Source organism: Maylandia zebra, linkage group LG1, assembly GCF_041146795.1.
Source record: "Maylandia zebra isolate NMK-2024a linkage group LG1, Mzebra_GT3a, whole genome shotgun sequence".
In the NCBI taxonomy this organism is placed as follows: domain Eukaryota; kingdom Metazoa; phylum Chordata; class Actinopteri; order Cichliformes; family Cichlidae; genus Maylandia; species Maylandia zebra.
Window position 1 is genome coordinate 41,200,030 of NC_135167.1, and position 15,381 is coordinate 41,215,410.

General features: G+C 50.2%; 1 protein-coding gene across 1 annotated transcript in view; it reads left to right on the top strand.

Moving 5' to 3' along the window:
• LOC112433873 (collagen alpha-6(VI) chain-like) overlaps positions 1-14,345 on the top strand; it is a 71,560-nt gene extending 57,215 nt beyond the window's left edge. Inside the window, exons 30-43 of the mRNA XM_076887624.1 lie at positions 23-58; positions 1,170-1,232; positions 1,316-1,378; positions 1,941-1,976; positions 2,060-2,096; positions 2,176-2,187; positions 6,222-6,715; positions 9,015-9,102; positions 10,452-11,093; positions 11,281-11,368; positions 11,555-11,712; positions 12,507-12,677; positions 13,033-13,080; positions 13,303-14,345. Of these exons, the coding sequence (XP_076743739.1) occupies positions 23-58; positions 1,170-1,232; positions 1,316-1,378; positions 1,941-1,976; positions 2,060-2,096; positions 2,176-2,187; positions 6,222-6,715; positions 9,015-9,102; positions 10,452-11,093; positions 11,281-11,368; positions 11,555-11,712; positions 12,507-12,677; positions 13,033-13,080; positions 13,303-13,478 (2,112 nt within the window). The 3' untranslated portion in view covers positions 13,479-14,345. The remainder of the gene's footprint in view (positions 1-22; positions 59-1,169; positions 1,233-1,315; positions 1,379-1,940; positions 1,977-2,059; positions 2,097-2,175; positions 2,188-6,221; positions 6,716-9,014; positions 9,103-10,451; positions 11,094-11,280; positions 11,369-11,554; positions 11,713-12,506; positions 12,678-13,032; positions 13,081-13,302) is intronic.
• Positions 14,346-15,381: the final 1,036 nt, after the last annotated feature.

Genomic DNA, 15,381 nt, shown 5'->3' on the forward strand with positions numbered 1-15,381 from the left:
ACGTTCTTGCCGTGTCTTGCAGGGCGATCCCGGTTTCCCTGGTTACCCTGGTCTTCGGGTGAGTTCACAGCAGATCAGGTTGAATCCATCCTGGCATTAAATCGCAGTAAACACGCAGACAGGAAATGAAGGCGGCCTGCTGGGAACGGATCAGAAACGAGTTAGGATCCAAACATCGGAGCGTTTTCAGGCTAACAGAAGTCCAACGAGAGTTTTTAAGTCCACCGAGTTCAGGAGCTGACAGAGCTCCACGAAAATGCTGCGAACACGAAATAATCTGCGTGTTTGCTGCGATGCACGTCGAAGCTGAGCAGAAACTCCTGCAGGTGTAAAGCTGATGTGTGATTCTGCTGTTCGCTCTGAGAGTGACGCAGTGAAATCGGCCTCTTGCTCTCTCACATCATTCAAACGGATGCAAACAGCAGGTGCTGCTCGCTCGCGCTGCTTCGGGACGACAGCGGGTGTTCGTGGCGCGGACCAATCAGAATGGACCTGTTCAGAGATTTCACTGCAAACGTATCAAAGCTGCACTGAAACTTCAAATACTCACAGACGGTAACACAGAAACACTGTTTAGGAGCTCTTCAGTGGATCGAGTCATTGCACAGGCTGATGTAAGCCACGCCCACCTGTGCAGGATCCAATTAGGACTGTTTCTCTGTTAGTAGCCAAGAAACTTTAATGTTTGTGGTCAAATAAACATTTATTTCTGCTGTTGGACGTGTTGAGGTGGGAGTGTGTGGGCCGGACCGCCTGCTGGAGCCTCTGCTGGTGCTGCGTGGCTGCAGCCCAGGACCCTTTAAACTCTTACTGCTCCTGTAAAACTAATACAAGCCTGCCTACACTGGTGGCTCATAAACACCTCGCCGTGCTGCCTGCAGCTTTCACACATTCATACACAAAAGGTTGACAGCAGAGCATCACTGAGCTCTCACAGCTTTGTGGTAAAGTCGACTGGATCCTTTTCGAGGATTTATGAGACAGGCCGCCTTAATAAATAAGCACATTTTCAGTTTTACTCGCTGGTGTTTGTCCAGAAGCTTTTGGAGGCCGGAGATAAGAACGCTCTTGTTTATTCTTGGGATGAGTGTGGTCAGGAAGTTGACTTGAGGGCTTGTGTTTGAATTTGGAGATGCGTTACCTCACGAGCCGTGTTTCTTTCTCTGCAGGGCGAGGAGGGGCTGCAGGGACCGAAAGGATATCCAGGGCCCAAAGGGAACCGCGGCCGAGGGGTGAGAGTCCACTGCTCAGATAACTGAATCAAGCTCGGTCTTTGAGTCCGTCAGTGACGTTTGTTTGTGATCCCGTCACGTAGGGTAACGCGGGTTTGCCAGGAGAGTCAGGAGTCCCCGGAGAACCGGGATATCCGGGACACAGGGTGAGTGTGGAAAAGCTTTAGGAAGCTGCCGACTTCATGCTGCACAAACTGAGCGCCTGGAGCCAGAAAGATCACTGGATGTGGATTAATTTATAAGAAAACTTTTTAGTTTTCCTCTAAATCTATTTCGTCCTCTCTTACAACGATAAAGGAAAATGTATTTTTTACCCAAACTTAACTCTAAAGGTTAGTTTAAACAGGTGCAGAGGTATTTCTGTCCTTTACAGAGCTCAGTTTTCTCGCTGTCTTGTTTAAAATTACTGGAAAATCCTTTGTGTGGTTTTTAAAGATCTCTGAGCTTCACGCAGCGTTTGGGGTGGCTGTAGCTCAGGGCACCTACTAACCAAACGTTGGCGGTTCAGTCCTCGTCTGCTCCGCTCTGCAGGCCAAATATCCGTGTGCAAGATCCTAACCCCAAGTGCTTCCATCGGAGCGCGAATGTTTGATAAAAGACTTTACACGAAGGGGTGAATGAGGCAAAAGGTGTCGAGATCTTCGTTTGTTTGATCAAATGTGAGGAACATTCTTCTGTCATGTTAGTCAGATATCACACTGTTCACAGGGCCCCCGAGGTTCTCCTGGAGGCAAAGACATGACTGTAAGTCCACCTTAAACCCACCTCACCCACATTAAGGAAACATTAGTACAGGATGTAATCACAGGTCTTTCCTTTTGACTCAGGACTGTCAGCTGATCACCTACATCAGGGACAACTGTGGTAAGACTTCCTGACATCCTCACATCATCTCAGGAAATGAAACCTGCACGTCTCTAAATGCTGTTTGTTTTCCCTCCAGCTTGCTCTGCTGGTACGTGTCTCCACTCTAACAGTCAGGTATCGTGGTGAGTACAGCTCAGCAGCCACGTCCACAGACTGGATCAAAGATGGACACAGCTGCACTCTCTGAAGCTTCAGCATTTGATTCAGCACAGTGTTGTTGTTGTGATTCTTCTCCTCAGGATTTTTCCTCATTTATTGCTGTCGTTAGTGTCAGGATGGTGAAAAAGGTTTTCTTAACCTCCTCGGACCTGCGTCCACATATGTGGACATCGCATTTTGGGATGTCTAGACGAAAATAATTAATTTTACTCTACAAGGGCCTGATATCCAGTTACGAGGACGTTATACTGCCACTGTTCTATCAAAATTTAAAACTAACGTCCTCACATGTGGCTCTTATTTGTCTCAGAAAAAAAAAATGGAGGAAAAATCCAATTTCTGTATGAGACACCAGAAATGATGACGTCAGCGTATCGAGTATAAAAACATCTGTTAATGTCACAGCGACTCATGCGGCTACCACGGAAACTTGAAGAGTTTCTGTGGAGCAGGAGGAGTCCCAGGAGTTTTGCCTGGAATCGCGTTTGTGGCCTTGACCAATGATGTCTCATGTTGCTGAGACGCTCCTGCTCTGTACAGACATCCACTCACTGTTTTTCTGGCCTACCCATCTGTACACCCAGAAATGCTTACAGGTTACATGACAGGTGAGGTCCCGTTGGGTACGTTCTGCCTCTGCACACATAAAGACCACAAAACAAATGTCCAGACCATCCATCCATCCATCTTCATCCGCTTTATCCGAGGCCGGGTCGCGGGGGCAGCAGCCTAAGCAAAGAGGCCCAGACCTCCCTCTCCCCAGCCACCTCCTCCAGCTTATCCGGGGGAACACCAAGGTGTTCCCAGGCCAGCCGAGAGATATAATCTCTCCAGCGTGTCCTGGGTCTGCCCCGGGGCCTCCTCCCGGTGGGACATGCCTGGAACACCTCACCCAGGAGGCGCCCAGGGTGCATCCTTGTCAGATGCCCGAACCACCTCAGCTGGCTCCTTTCGATGTGGAGCAGCAGCTGCTCTACTCTGAGCCCCTCCCGGATGGCCGAACTTCTCACCCTATCTCTAAGGGAGAGGCCAGCCACCCTTCGGAGGAAGCTCAGTTCTGCCGCTTGTATCCGCGATCTCGTTCTTTCGGTCACTACCCACAGCTCGTGGCCATAGGTGAGGGTAGGGACGTAGATCGACCGGTAAATTGAGAGCTTCGCTTTTACACTCAGCTCCCACTTCACCACGATGGACCGGTGCAACGTCCGCATTACTGCAGCTGCAGCCCCAATCCGTCTGTCGATCTCCGGCTCCCTTCTCCCATCACTCGCGAACAAGACCCCGAGATACTTGAACTCCTCCACTTGTGGCAGGAACTCATCCCCAACCCGGAGTGGGCACTCCACCCTTTTCTGGATGAGAACCATGGCCTCAGATTTGGAGGTGCTGATCCTCATTCCCGCTGCTTCACACTCGGCTGCGAACCGTTCCAGTGCGAGCTGGAGGCCCTCACCCGATGAAGCCAACAGAACCACATCATCCGCAGAAATCAGAGATGAGAGTCTGAGGCCACCAAAGCGAAAGCCCTCCGCCACTTGGCTGCGCCTAGAAATCCTGTCCATAAAAATTATGAACAGAACCGGAGACAAAGGGCAGCCCTGGCGGAGCCCATCACCCACCGGGAACGAGTCCGACTTATTGCCGGCAATGCGAACCAAGCTCTTGCAACGGTTGTATAGGGATCGAATGGCCCGTAGCAATGGGCCAGACACCCCATATTCCCGCAACACCTCCCACAGGACACCCCGAGGGACACGGTCGAATGCCTTCTCCAAGTCCACAAAACACATGTAGACTGGTTGGGCAAACTCCCATGCACCCTCAAGTATCCTGGAGAGGATAAAGAGCTGGTCCAGTGTTCCGCGACCAGGACAAAAACCGCATTGTTCCTCCTGTATCCGAGGTTCGACTAGCGGACGAACTCTCCTTTCCAGCACCCTGGCATAGACTTTCCCAGGGAGGCTGAGGAGTGTGATCCCCCTGTAGTTGGAACACACCCTCCGGTCCCCCTTCTTAAAGATGGGGACCACCACCCCAGACCATGTGAAAAAAACGTCCAAAGTATGTCCTTTAACATGGGTTGGGTCATTAACCCACTGAGCCAGGTTAAAAGAGTCCGTTAAAGCAAGGAAGTCTTTAGCAAATGAGTCATCCTTACAGCAAGTGTGTATGTTAAAATCTCCCACAATGAGAACACAATCTGGTAATTCTTTGTTTTTACATTCATCAGGTCCCAATCAGCCCAAATATCAAAGAGAAATTTAAAATGCTGCCATGTGGGACAGCTGTGAATATTTCCACCCCTGATAAGCTCAGCACCCCACAGGTCTCTGTACTGGAAACACACGTCTCTCTCTCTGCACCACTACAGTGGTCTTTGAGCATCTTTGACTCATTCGCAGATGTATTTTTTTTAATTATACAAACTTTGCACAAAGAGTGATGCAGGTCCAATCACACGTGGCGTGCTTGGTGTCAGGCTGCAGCTTGTGTTGGGTTTTTTGCACTACTTAGAAACCTGCTGGGCAGCTGTACTGGTGCCCAGTATCCACCACAGCCACCTCTTAGCTCAGTTTCTGCTCAACCCAAAAATCTTTCTCCTTTCAAACGTAGGGAAGAAAGCAGCAGTTTAACAGCAAAGAAACAATCAGCCAAACGCAGATTTCCTGTGTGACCTCGACCTGAAACACTGTCAATGGAAAATTGTATTTAGTAGTATTCAGTATAATCTTTTAGTGATATAAGTTTGCATATGGTAGAATACTGCGTGTAGTTATTTGTATTAGGAAATATGCAACCATGTATACTTAGAGGCATATAATTAATTGTGTAGTGACAGGATGTGTGATCTCTAGCAGGCTGCAGGCTTGGTGTGCACTCCAGGAATGCACCCCCACGTCCTGGGAGCATGAGAGGTTGCACCTTGTTTTATTGCTTTAACATAGCTATGTCTGTTTTAGTCTAAGTGCCTTTTTGTTTAGATGAACTGCTGGACTTCCTCGCTGTGTTATCTAGGGTGAACCATCTAGGGTGGGGGAGACTACCCTCTTTGTGACCAAGGATGTACCTTTTGTCCTTTCATGTTATATGACCCTTTGATCAGCAGGACACACACACACACACACACACACACACACACACACACACACACACACACACACACACACACACACACACACACACACACACAGAAGTATAAATAAAGACCGGGGCAGTTTCTTAGCGCGAGTCTCTGGAGGCTGCCCTTGCTAGCAAGAAGTTCTGTGTGTTTCTCTTCTCTGAGTCTTTACTGAAGAAGTGTTTTAGAATGTTTTCCCTAACAAACACTTTCATTAGAAAGTATATTTAAGTATAATTAAGTAATTAAGTATATTTAACCTCCTAAGACTCTTTCATAGCATGCATTTTTAATTCTCTTTGCTATTGGGACTTTATGGTGTTTGATAGGAAACTATAAAGTCACAGTTGAGCAATGATGTGCACAGGAGCAAAATGAGAAACAACAATATGGCTCCTGTGAAAGCAAAGCTTAGTATTTTTGTCTAAACAACCCAAAATGTGACGTCCCCATATGTGGACGCCAGGTCCTAGCAGGTTAATGAACTAGTTTTATTTTTATGGCTTCACTGCAGAAACAGGAGCACCAGGTTGTATCTAAGAATTACACAGATGTTTGGTCTCCGATGGTATGAGAGCAGCTTTGCATGAGCAAACAGAGCTGAGGTTCATCAGTGTGGACGTTAGCATGAGAGGCGTTCACAGCCTCCCTTTGATAGATGCTGCTGGGACTGCTCACCTTTACCCCGACTCACACTTCTGTGATTAAAACGTTTAGCTCTACAGTTGTAAAATATCCTTTATGTAAACAGATTCGTATAATCCGATATAAACGTGACACCAGCCTGGTGACTGATGAACGGGTGGCTGCTGAAAGTTTAACACAAGCTCCTCTTTGCCCGTCAGATCAGTCGGCGTGCCCGGCCTACCCCACCGAGCTGGTGTTCGGTCTCGACATGTCTGATGACGTGACCCCGGGGGACTTTGGTAGGCAGCGCTCCGCCCTCCTCTCCCTGCTGAATGACATCAGTATCGCAGAGAGTAACTGCCCGCACGGCGCGCGTGTCGCTGTGGTGGGATACAACACCTACACCAAGTACCTGATCCGCTTCCAGGACTACCGGCGCAAGGCACAGCTGCTAGAGGCCGTGAGGAACATCGCCCAGGAGAGGACGTCCAACAAACGGCAGCTGGGCGCCGCCATGCGCTTCGTGGGTCAGAACATCTTCAAACGAGTCCGAGCAGGAATAATGATGAGGAAGGTGGTCGTCTTCTTTTCTAGCGGGCCTACAGAGGGCGCTAACGACATTGTAACGGCCATGATGGAGTACCGGGCCCTCAACATTGTTCCAGCGGTCATCTCTCTGAGGAACACTCCCGATATTGAACAAGCCATGCAGGTAGGTGTCATTTACCTGCAGCTACCTGCAGATGTTTTTCATCCAGATGTTGACTGAGTCAGTCTCTTCAGACTGTTTTGCCTTCGGTCTGAAGCGGGGTGCGGGTTGCACATTAGCACAGGACTAAAGGAATCGCAGCAGTTTTCCCAATCCTTGCTGAAGCTGGAAAACCGATTACGAAATCCAGCAGGAAAGTGGAGCGGTGTCAGCAGTAGGCATGAAGAGGGAGCTGAGCCAGAAGACCTGGAAAGAACCACATCACGAGGAAGATGAAGATGTGTTTCCTCTTTAGGAGACATCTGACGATAGTGCTTGAAGTGCTGCTCCTTTACTTCAAACAAACTTCTTAAATAAAGCCTCATTTATACTAACTCTGCCACCATTTAGATTTCCTGAAGGCTCTGAACTCTTGGAGGGAAAATCCAATTTCTGTATGAGACACCAGAAATGATGACGTCAGCGTATCGAGTATAAAAACATCTGTTAATGTCACAGCGACTCATGCGGCTACCATGGAAACTTGAAGAGTTTCTGTGGAGCAGGAGGAGTCCCAGGAGTTTTGCCTGGAATCGCGTTTGTGGCCTTGACCAATGATGTCTCATGTTGCTGAGACGCTCCTGCTCTGTACAGACATCCACTCACTGTTTTTCTGGCCTACCCATCTGTACACCCAGAAATGCTTACAGGTTACATGACAGGTGAGGTCCCGTTGGGTACGTTCTGCCTCTGCACACATAAAGACCACAAAACAAATGTCCAGACCATGTGAAAAACACGTCCAAAGTATGTCCTTTAACATGCGTTGGGTCATTAACCCACTGAGCCAGGTTAAAAGAGTCCGTTAAAGCAAGGAAGTCTTTAGCAAATGAGTCATCCTTACAGCAAGTGTGTATGTTAAAATCTCCCACAATGAGAACACAACCATACTTAAAAAGAACGGAGCCTAGGAGATCAGCAAAGTCCGTGATAAAACATTTGCTATATTTAGGCGGTCGGTAAACCACCACGCAGAGTGTGGTCGTGGATGCAGTCATCCCCAATAACTGGACTTCAAAACTAGTGTAGGTAGGTGAGGGTAGCTGCCGAACTGCATATGAATTTTAAAAACCGAGGCTATGCCGCCACCCCTACCAGACCGGTGCAGGGGAAGAGGAGAAGGTGCCTAAGTTAACCTCCTGGAAGGAGGGAAAGAAGATCAAATGTCCAGGCTGGCATGTGGGTAGCCGGTGCTCTGGCTTTAAAGTAGACCCTGAGGCGAACGCGACGGCCGCCCCTTCTACCGCATTTCCTGTAGCGTTTCTTGGTTAGGAAGAGGTAGGTGGAAGAAGCCGGTCGGAGGGTCCAGTTGGGGCGCGGTGGCGTCGCCCAGATTCCAGCAAGGATCAGCCCGAGAGGAATGGGAGAGTCTTAGATTTAAAAGTGTTTGCCTGTAATCAGTGCTCAGCCATTAGATGAGCATACAACTAAAAGGATCAAAAATACAATGCCAAGGTCCGTAAAAGAGCGTAAAGAGGGTAAAAAGCAGCGAAACAGATACAGCCGAGGACGGCAAGCCATGTGCACCGGCGCCATCTTGACTGTAGTTTGCACCTTTATGAATCAGTACAATTAGTTCCTAGTTAGAAGCTGTCTGACAAAGTAAAGCAGGCTAAAAGATCACATCACACCAAGACCTACAGAAGCAGCTGAAAACAAAGCCAGTAAGGTCACAGAGACATTTCTAAGGCTGTGAGACTCCACAGCGAGAGCCATAATCCACACATGGAGAAAACCTGGAACATGCTGAACCTTCTCAGGAGCAACTGGACAAGCGAAAGACTCCAAGAGTGCATCAACGATTCAACCAGGAGGTCACAGAAGAACCCAGAACAACATGGCCTCCGTGGGAGCGATCCCAGGAGAAAACTCCCGCAGACCAAAGACATTAGGACGGGGATAAAGAGTTTTCCAAGACGCTGTACTACATATGTTGAGCAGAAGTGATGGACCGGGACCGGTGCTGACTTTGCAACTTTCCTCTCTCCAGGAGAAAGTAAAGCATGAGCCACTGATGGTGCACCTCCAGGGCCGCTCTGCTCTCCTTTCACTAAGATCAAACTAACACATTTCACACGTGGAAACATCAGGACAACATCCGGCTCTGCAGAACAAACAGCCGATGCTTCACTGCGAGCGTCTCTGCAAACAAAGGAAGCTCAGATTCAATCACTTAAGATCGTTTGAGTCTGAACAACGATGTCTAATGAGTAGATTTCATTGTAACCTTGTACTCAGCGCTTTGTTCAATGTTTCCCATCAGGTTGATGACTCGAGAAACTTTGTGTTCACGGTGCTGGGAGAACGGGCCACTGGGCTCAGGAAGGTCAGGAACTGCGCCATCTGCTACGGTGAGCATCGTTTTCTGCTCTGATCTCTCTTCTGACTTTTCGTGGTTGACAGCGTAGGCGAGCAGAACGCTGTCAAACTAATACTGACTCCTTGTACATGAAAAATGAGCCCACTGCAGTCTTTTTGCCAAAGAACGTGTTTTCAGTACTCGGGGTTGAGAGTCAGTGATAATAAATGCATAATGAATGATCTGATGGATCTGTGTGCACAGCAGGGATGGGTATCGTTTAGGTTTTATCTGATACCGGTGCCAAATCAGTACTTTTGAAACGGTGCCGGTGCTCAAACGGTGCTCAAACCGGTGCTTAAAGAATGGAGAACACAAAATTGGTCCAAAAACCTCTCATGTTCAGCTGTTTTTTTGTAAAAAGATAACAATGTTAGCCTTTTCTGCAGCTATGGGGCATATATGGTATCACTCTTGGCTGGAAGCAGTGCTTAAACAATGGAAAAAACAAACTTTGTCCTAAACCTCTCATGTTTAGCTGTTTCCCTCTTTTTCTTTGGTCATTTTAGCCTTTTTGGCCAGGGTGAAGGGAGTATCTGCCATCAAACAAGAAGACAGCCGCATGTAGCTATGATGATGTTTGCTAGCTCACCTTACATGCATTAATGTAATAACGTGGTTAGCCTACTCAACGTAAATTACACACGAACAACATTAAGCTACTCACGCAGAGAAGAACGGCTGCTGCTGCCATCAAATACGGTCCATTTCTCGGCTTTTAAAAAAAACGCTATGCATCGCCAGGTGTTTCATCAGATTCTTGGTGTTGCCTCCTTTGACAGTATCACAGTATCAGCTTAAAGCATTTGTTGCTGCTGAGTTTGCATATTTTGCTGTGAAGTACAGCCAGACTTTGACCGCTTCGCCTTGGGCATTTTTAATCTGTAGCTCTGCTCTAAAAGAACGTACGTACCTGGGCCCGCCTACTATCCTCGGAAACGTAAAATGATTGGCTAGAAGTGTATCACAGCTCAGGAAAAAAAAGCACCGAAATGTGCGCTGCTTTTCGGTCTGGTTACTACCGTTTATGTCAGAACCGGTGCCATCATGGCACCGGACACCGGTACCCATCCCTAGTGCACAGTGCCAGTGTGTGCTGTGTTTCCTGTTGACCTTTGAACCCATGGGTAACAGCACGCTGGCTGATATCAGAGCACACTGTTAGACCTTCCATGAGGTTCAATAATTAGAATATGCTGGCGTCTTTTCTAAATGCTTCTGTGCCACAGCATCCTGGTTCCTGTCGAGTAGTCCGAGATCTGATGTGCACAAACATGACGGGTCACTTGTAGCTTTTGTAGCTTCCTGTCATCAGCATCACGCTTTCTGATGTCTCTGCAGACCCCTGCAGGCGTGCAGAGGAGTGCGCCTTCATCCAGGAACCAGTGCTGCCTCAGCAGGCGGATGTGGACCTGGTCATGGTGCTGGACAGCTCCAGGGAGATCCAGGCCGATGAATACGCCGGTGCCCGGCAGCTGCTGAGCTCTGTGGTGGAGCAGCTGGCCGTGAGTCCACAGCCCCGCCGAGCCGGCCGCCAGGCCCGAGTAGCTCTGGTCCAACAGAGCACCAAGGTGGAGTTCGGCCTGCAGACCTACCAGAACGCTGGAGACATGAAGACGTACATGATGCAGAACATGCAGCAGCAGGGCGGCTCTTTGGCGCTGGGACAGATGCTGGACTACACCCTGAGGGAGGTGCTGCTGAAGGCCGGCCAGTCGCGCAGCAAGAGGGCCGTCCTGACTGTGGTGGGCACCAAGACGGCCTACAGAGACCAGGCCAAGCTGCGCTACATCTCCCAGAAGGCCAAGTGTGAGGGGGTGGCGCTGTTTGTGGTGACGGTGGGTGATCGTTACAACCGGACGGAGGTGGAGGAGCTGGCCAGCGTGCCGATACAGCAGCACCTGATCAGACTCGACAGGCTGAAGGCCGACGAGCAGGGCTACGCCCAGCGCTTCATCAGGGTCTTCCTCTCCGCCCTCAACAGTAAGATGTTTCCCATCTGCAGCAGTCAGATTAGATTACTGGTGTTCTGGAACACCTGAAGGAAGGGGTTATTATCATTTATCATTTCAGACTTTGCTTTAAACATTCACGGTAACCATCAGTTCCTTTCCCGTTTCACCGCAGAGTATATCTCACCATCACTGTTTTTGTCCCGTGATTGTTTCAGAGGGAGTCACCTCGTATCCTCCTCCCTCTCTGAGGCGAGCATGTGACCAGCTGGGCGGCCAGGAGGGAGGACAGATATTCATAACGGGGTAAATCACACACTCGCATCGCCATCACGTGGGCCTCAGCTAAAACGAAAGTTTGCAGCTCCTGAAATTTCTAATTCTTGGTTGATGTTTGACTTTGGGAGAATCAAGAAGAGTTGTTGTGCATTAGGAAGCTGAAAGGCTCTCACATGGTGATAGTGTGTCCACACATGTGGTCGCTGTGTTCAGTCAGGGCGTGGCACAGCTGGAGGACGTGTTTGGAGAGGAGGTGGAGGAGGACTTCCAGGAGCAGACCGGAGGACAGATTCAGACCGGGCAGTTGGACGTCATCGACGCTCTGATCAGAGGAAATGGCCAGAAAGTCATCTCTGACACGCACGCCAAAGGTAGCCGCACACACGGCGCAGACACACTGCTGCAGGTGAAGGGCCGCTCTGACAACGCCTTACATAATGGCAGGGGTACACGACCTCTGACCTCTGAGGTTCAGCAGGAAAACATTCTTTATTTGTCACATGCACGGTAATACGAGTACAACATATACACAGTAAATGAATTCTATACAATAGAGGACGTCGTGTGCAGGGTTCAGACAAACTCTTTTCATTAAAGTGTGTACAGATGTTCTCTCCTTCAGCAGCTGCACAGATGTGGTGGGCATGTCGCGTGTCATGTATGCTTTAACCTCGTGTCTTTGTTCGACTGCATGAGCAGCGGGTCTCAGCCACAGACTGTACATAAAAGACGGACGTAGCCTGCATTCTCTCAGAGGCAGTAAAAGCAACTCAAGGAGGCGGAGCATCATCACGTACAGGAGCTCGGGGTAGGAGGGTGTGCTCGTTTGTCAGCCATGATGGATGACAGAGCTGATGATGGAATAAAGGTTGCTAACAACAACACTGGCTCAGGTGGATAAATTCTGGTTTCAGAATCTGAACCCCAGAGTTGCAGCCGACTGCTCCGTCGCTGTATCTTTATGTTTGAAGGTGTTTCTTGGGGCCGTGGCAGTATGGTCACAGTGGGGAAAAATTGGCATCCCTCCCTCAAAAAAGAGACTTTCTCCCAAAGCTTCCTCCTCCTGAGTCGCCCCCTGCTGGTCATCAGAAGGAATGCAGGCGTTCAGTCAGTCTGTGCTGGAGCCGCTGCCTGTTTGTAGTAAATGTGTGTGTTCTGCTTTCAGCCCGGTGTCAGCTGCCCGCTGATATCGGCAACCAGTGTAAGAAATACGCCACAGCCTGGTTCTTTGACAAAAACGTCGGTGCATGCTCTCGGTTCTGGTATGGCGGCTGCGGTGGCAACGCCAACCGCTTTAGAACGGAATATGAATGTTTCCAGACATGTGGGAACCAGCGTAAGTCCAGACTGCACACAAGCTGACCGCTCCACGTCTGTGGACCCACTAACCTCTGCTATCAGCGGACAGCTAACAGGATGCTCTGCGTGTTGCTTCCTACTAAAGTCCTCTGTGGTCGCGCTGATAACACGCCCTCTGCTACTGCTGTCCACGCTCAGACTCCGTCTGCACACGGACATGCATACACATGTATGTACGTGGGGGACAAAGGTCACAGTAAAAGCAACGCTCTTCTTCTCACGTGCCAGTACTTCCTGCTCAGTGACAGAACACGCCGACCTGTGAGAAGCCCTCATCACTGCTCGCCTGCACAGCTATCGCCTCTCTGACTTTACTCTGTCCTCGCTCGCAGATCCCAATGTGGTGGAGAAGACTCTGCCTGCCAGCTTCGCCTCTAAAGGTAAGACCCGCCTGTACGATGGACAGCGGTGACAGCTGAACAGTGTGAGCGCACACACGATGTTTGTGCCAATAAATACAAGTTAAAAAAGGCAGCGAGAGAGAAGGAAAGAGGAGGAGCTATTTCCCGGTTGTTCTAACAAGGACGAGCGTGCATGTTGAGATGTTTCGGGTCACGTCTCGCTCTGCAGTGCTCTAATATCCGTCTCCTGTTGTCCTCCAGATTCCTGTATCCTCCCTCAGGACCGGGGCAGCTGCGACAACTACACGATGATGTGGTTCTTTGACGCCGCACAGAAGGAGTGCGCTCGCTTCTGGTACGGCGGCTGCGGCGGCAACAAGAACCGCTTCCTGACGCAGGAGGAGTGTCAGAGCCTGTGTGGGACGAAGATCAGATGAGGAGGACGAGAGCGTCACGGCTGAACACGCATAAGGAAACCTGCCGAGGCCACTCAATGAATTAGTCACAGCATTTACCCGCCCTCCCCCGCCGCCATCAGGGAAACTGCTCGAACGCTTTCAGTCATCTGTCGCCTGCTTTTTGTTTGTTTACACGCATGTTCGATTTAAAGAGGCCCAGAAAGGTCACAGGAACGATCGCCTAAGTCTCAGTCCCAGCAGGTGTGACCTGTAACAGCTGACACGGTCGCTGCTCATCGCACTGGTTTGTCCTCGTCCACATTAGGAAACATAAAAAAGTGAGACATACAAATTCGGGACTTGCTGTTTGTACAGTTAGCCTCAGTCAAAGAGGCCACGCCCCCTGTAACACAAACTTTAAAACAGGCTGGAAAGGTTTAACGTGCGATTCTATGGCGACTCACTCACTGCTGCCTCTGCTGGGCACAGGAGAGATTGCAGGTTGCTCAGTTCTCAGAGATGCACGGTGCTGTATCATAATCCAGCTCACAGGAAACGTGAACGTTACTGTGACCTTTCAGGGCCTCCGTAGTTTTCCCTCCAGAGCACATCCCGTTATCCTCACTGCTCGACTCCCCTCACAGACCCCGCCCACGCTCCTTTCCCTCCAGTCAGGTGCTACTTTTTATAAATCAGGTGGAGGCTGATGTGAGAACAAGGTTAAGACTTGAGAGAAGTTAATGTGTTGATGTGTAATTTTCCATGAACCTGAAGCAGCCTTAAAAACACAGGTAGAAGTGAAGCGTGTACAGTATCGCTCCCACAGACGGGACTGTGTGGACTCCATGTAACTGCAGCTTTCACACGTCAACGATGGTTTAAGAAAATAAAATGATCTCAAGTGTCCGTCTGACTTCCTCTTTGTGACCAATCAGGAAACAGCCACGGTCTCTGATCACGTGGTCTGTGTGTGTGTGTCTGTGTGCGTGCGTCTGTGTGTGTGTGCGTCTGTGTGTGCGTCTGTGTGTGCGTGTCTGTCTGCGTGCGTCTGTGTGCGTGTCTGTGTGTGTGTGCGTCTGTGTGCGTGTCTGTGTGTGTGCGTCTGTGTGTGCGTGTCTGTGTGCGTGCGTCTGTGTGCGTGTCTGTGTGTGTGCGTGTCTGTGTGTGCGTGCGTCTGTGTGTGCGTGTCTGTGTGCGTGCGTCTGTGTGTGCGTGTCTGTGTGCGTGCGTCTGTGTGCGTGTCTGTGTGTGTGTGCGTCTGTGTGTGCGTCTGTGTGTGTGTGCGTCTGTGTGTGCGTGTCTGTCTGCGTGCGTCTGTGTGCGTGTCTGTGTGTGTGTCTGTGTCTGTGTGCGTGCGTCTGTGTGTGCGTCTGTGTGTGCGTGTCTGTCTGCGTGCGTCTGTGTGCGTGTCTGTGTGTGTGTGCGTCTGTGTGCGTGTCTGTGTGTGTGCGTGTCTGTGTGTGCGTGTCTGTGTGTGCGTGTCTGTGTGTGCGTGTCTGTGTGCGTGCGTCTGTGTGTGCGCGTCTGTGTGTGCGTGTGTCTGTGTGTGCGCGTCTGTGTGTGCGTGTCTGTGTGCGTGTCTGTGTGTGCGTGTCTGTGTGCGTGCGTCTGTGTGTGCGTGTCTGTGTGCGTGTCTGTGTGCGTGCGTCTGTGTGCGTGTCTGTGTGTGCGTGTCTGTGTGCGTGCGTCTGTGTGCGTGCGTCTGTGTGCGTGCGTCTGTGTGTGCGTGTCTGTGTGCGTGCGTCTGTGTGTGCGTGTCTGTGTGCGTGTCTGTGTGCGTGCGTCTGTGTGCGTGTCTGTGTGTGCGCGTCTGTGTGCGTGCGTCTGTGTGCGTGTCTGTGTGCGTGCGTCTGTGTGCGTGCGTCTGTGTGTGCGTGTCTGTGTGCGTGCGTCTGTGTGCGTGTCTGTGTGTGCGTGTCTGTGTGTGCGTGTCTGTGTGCGT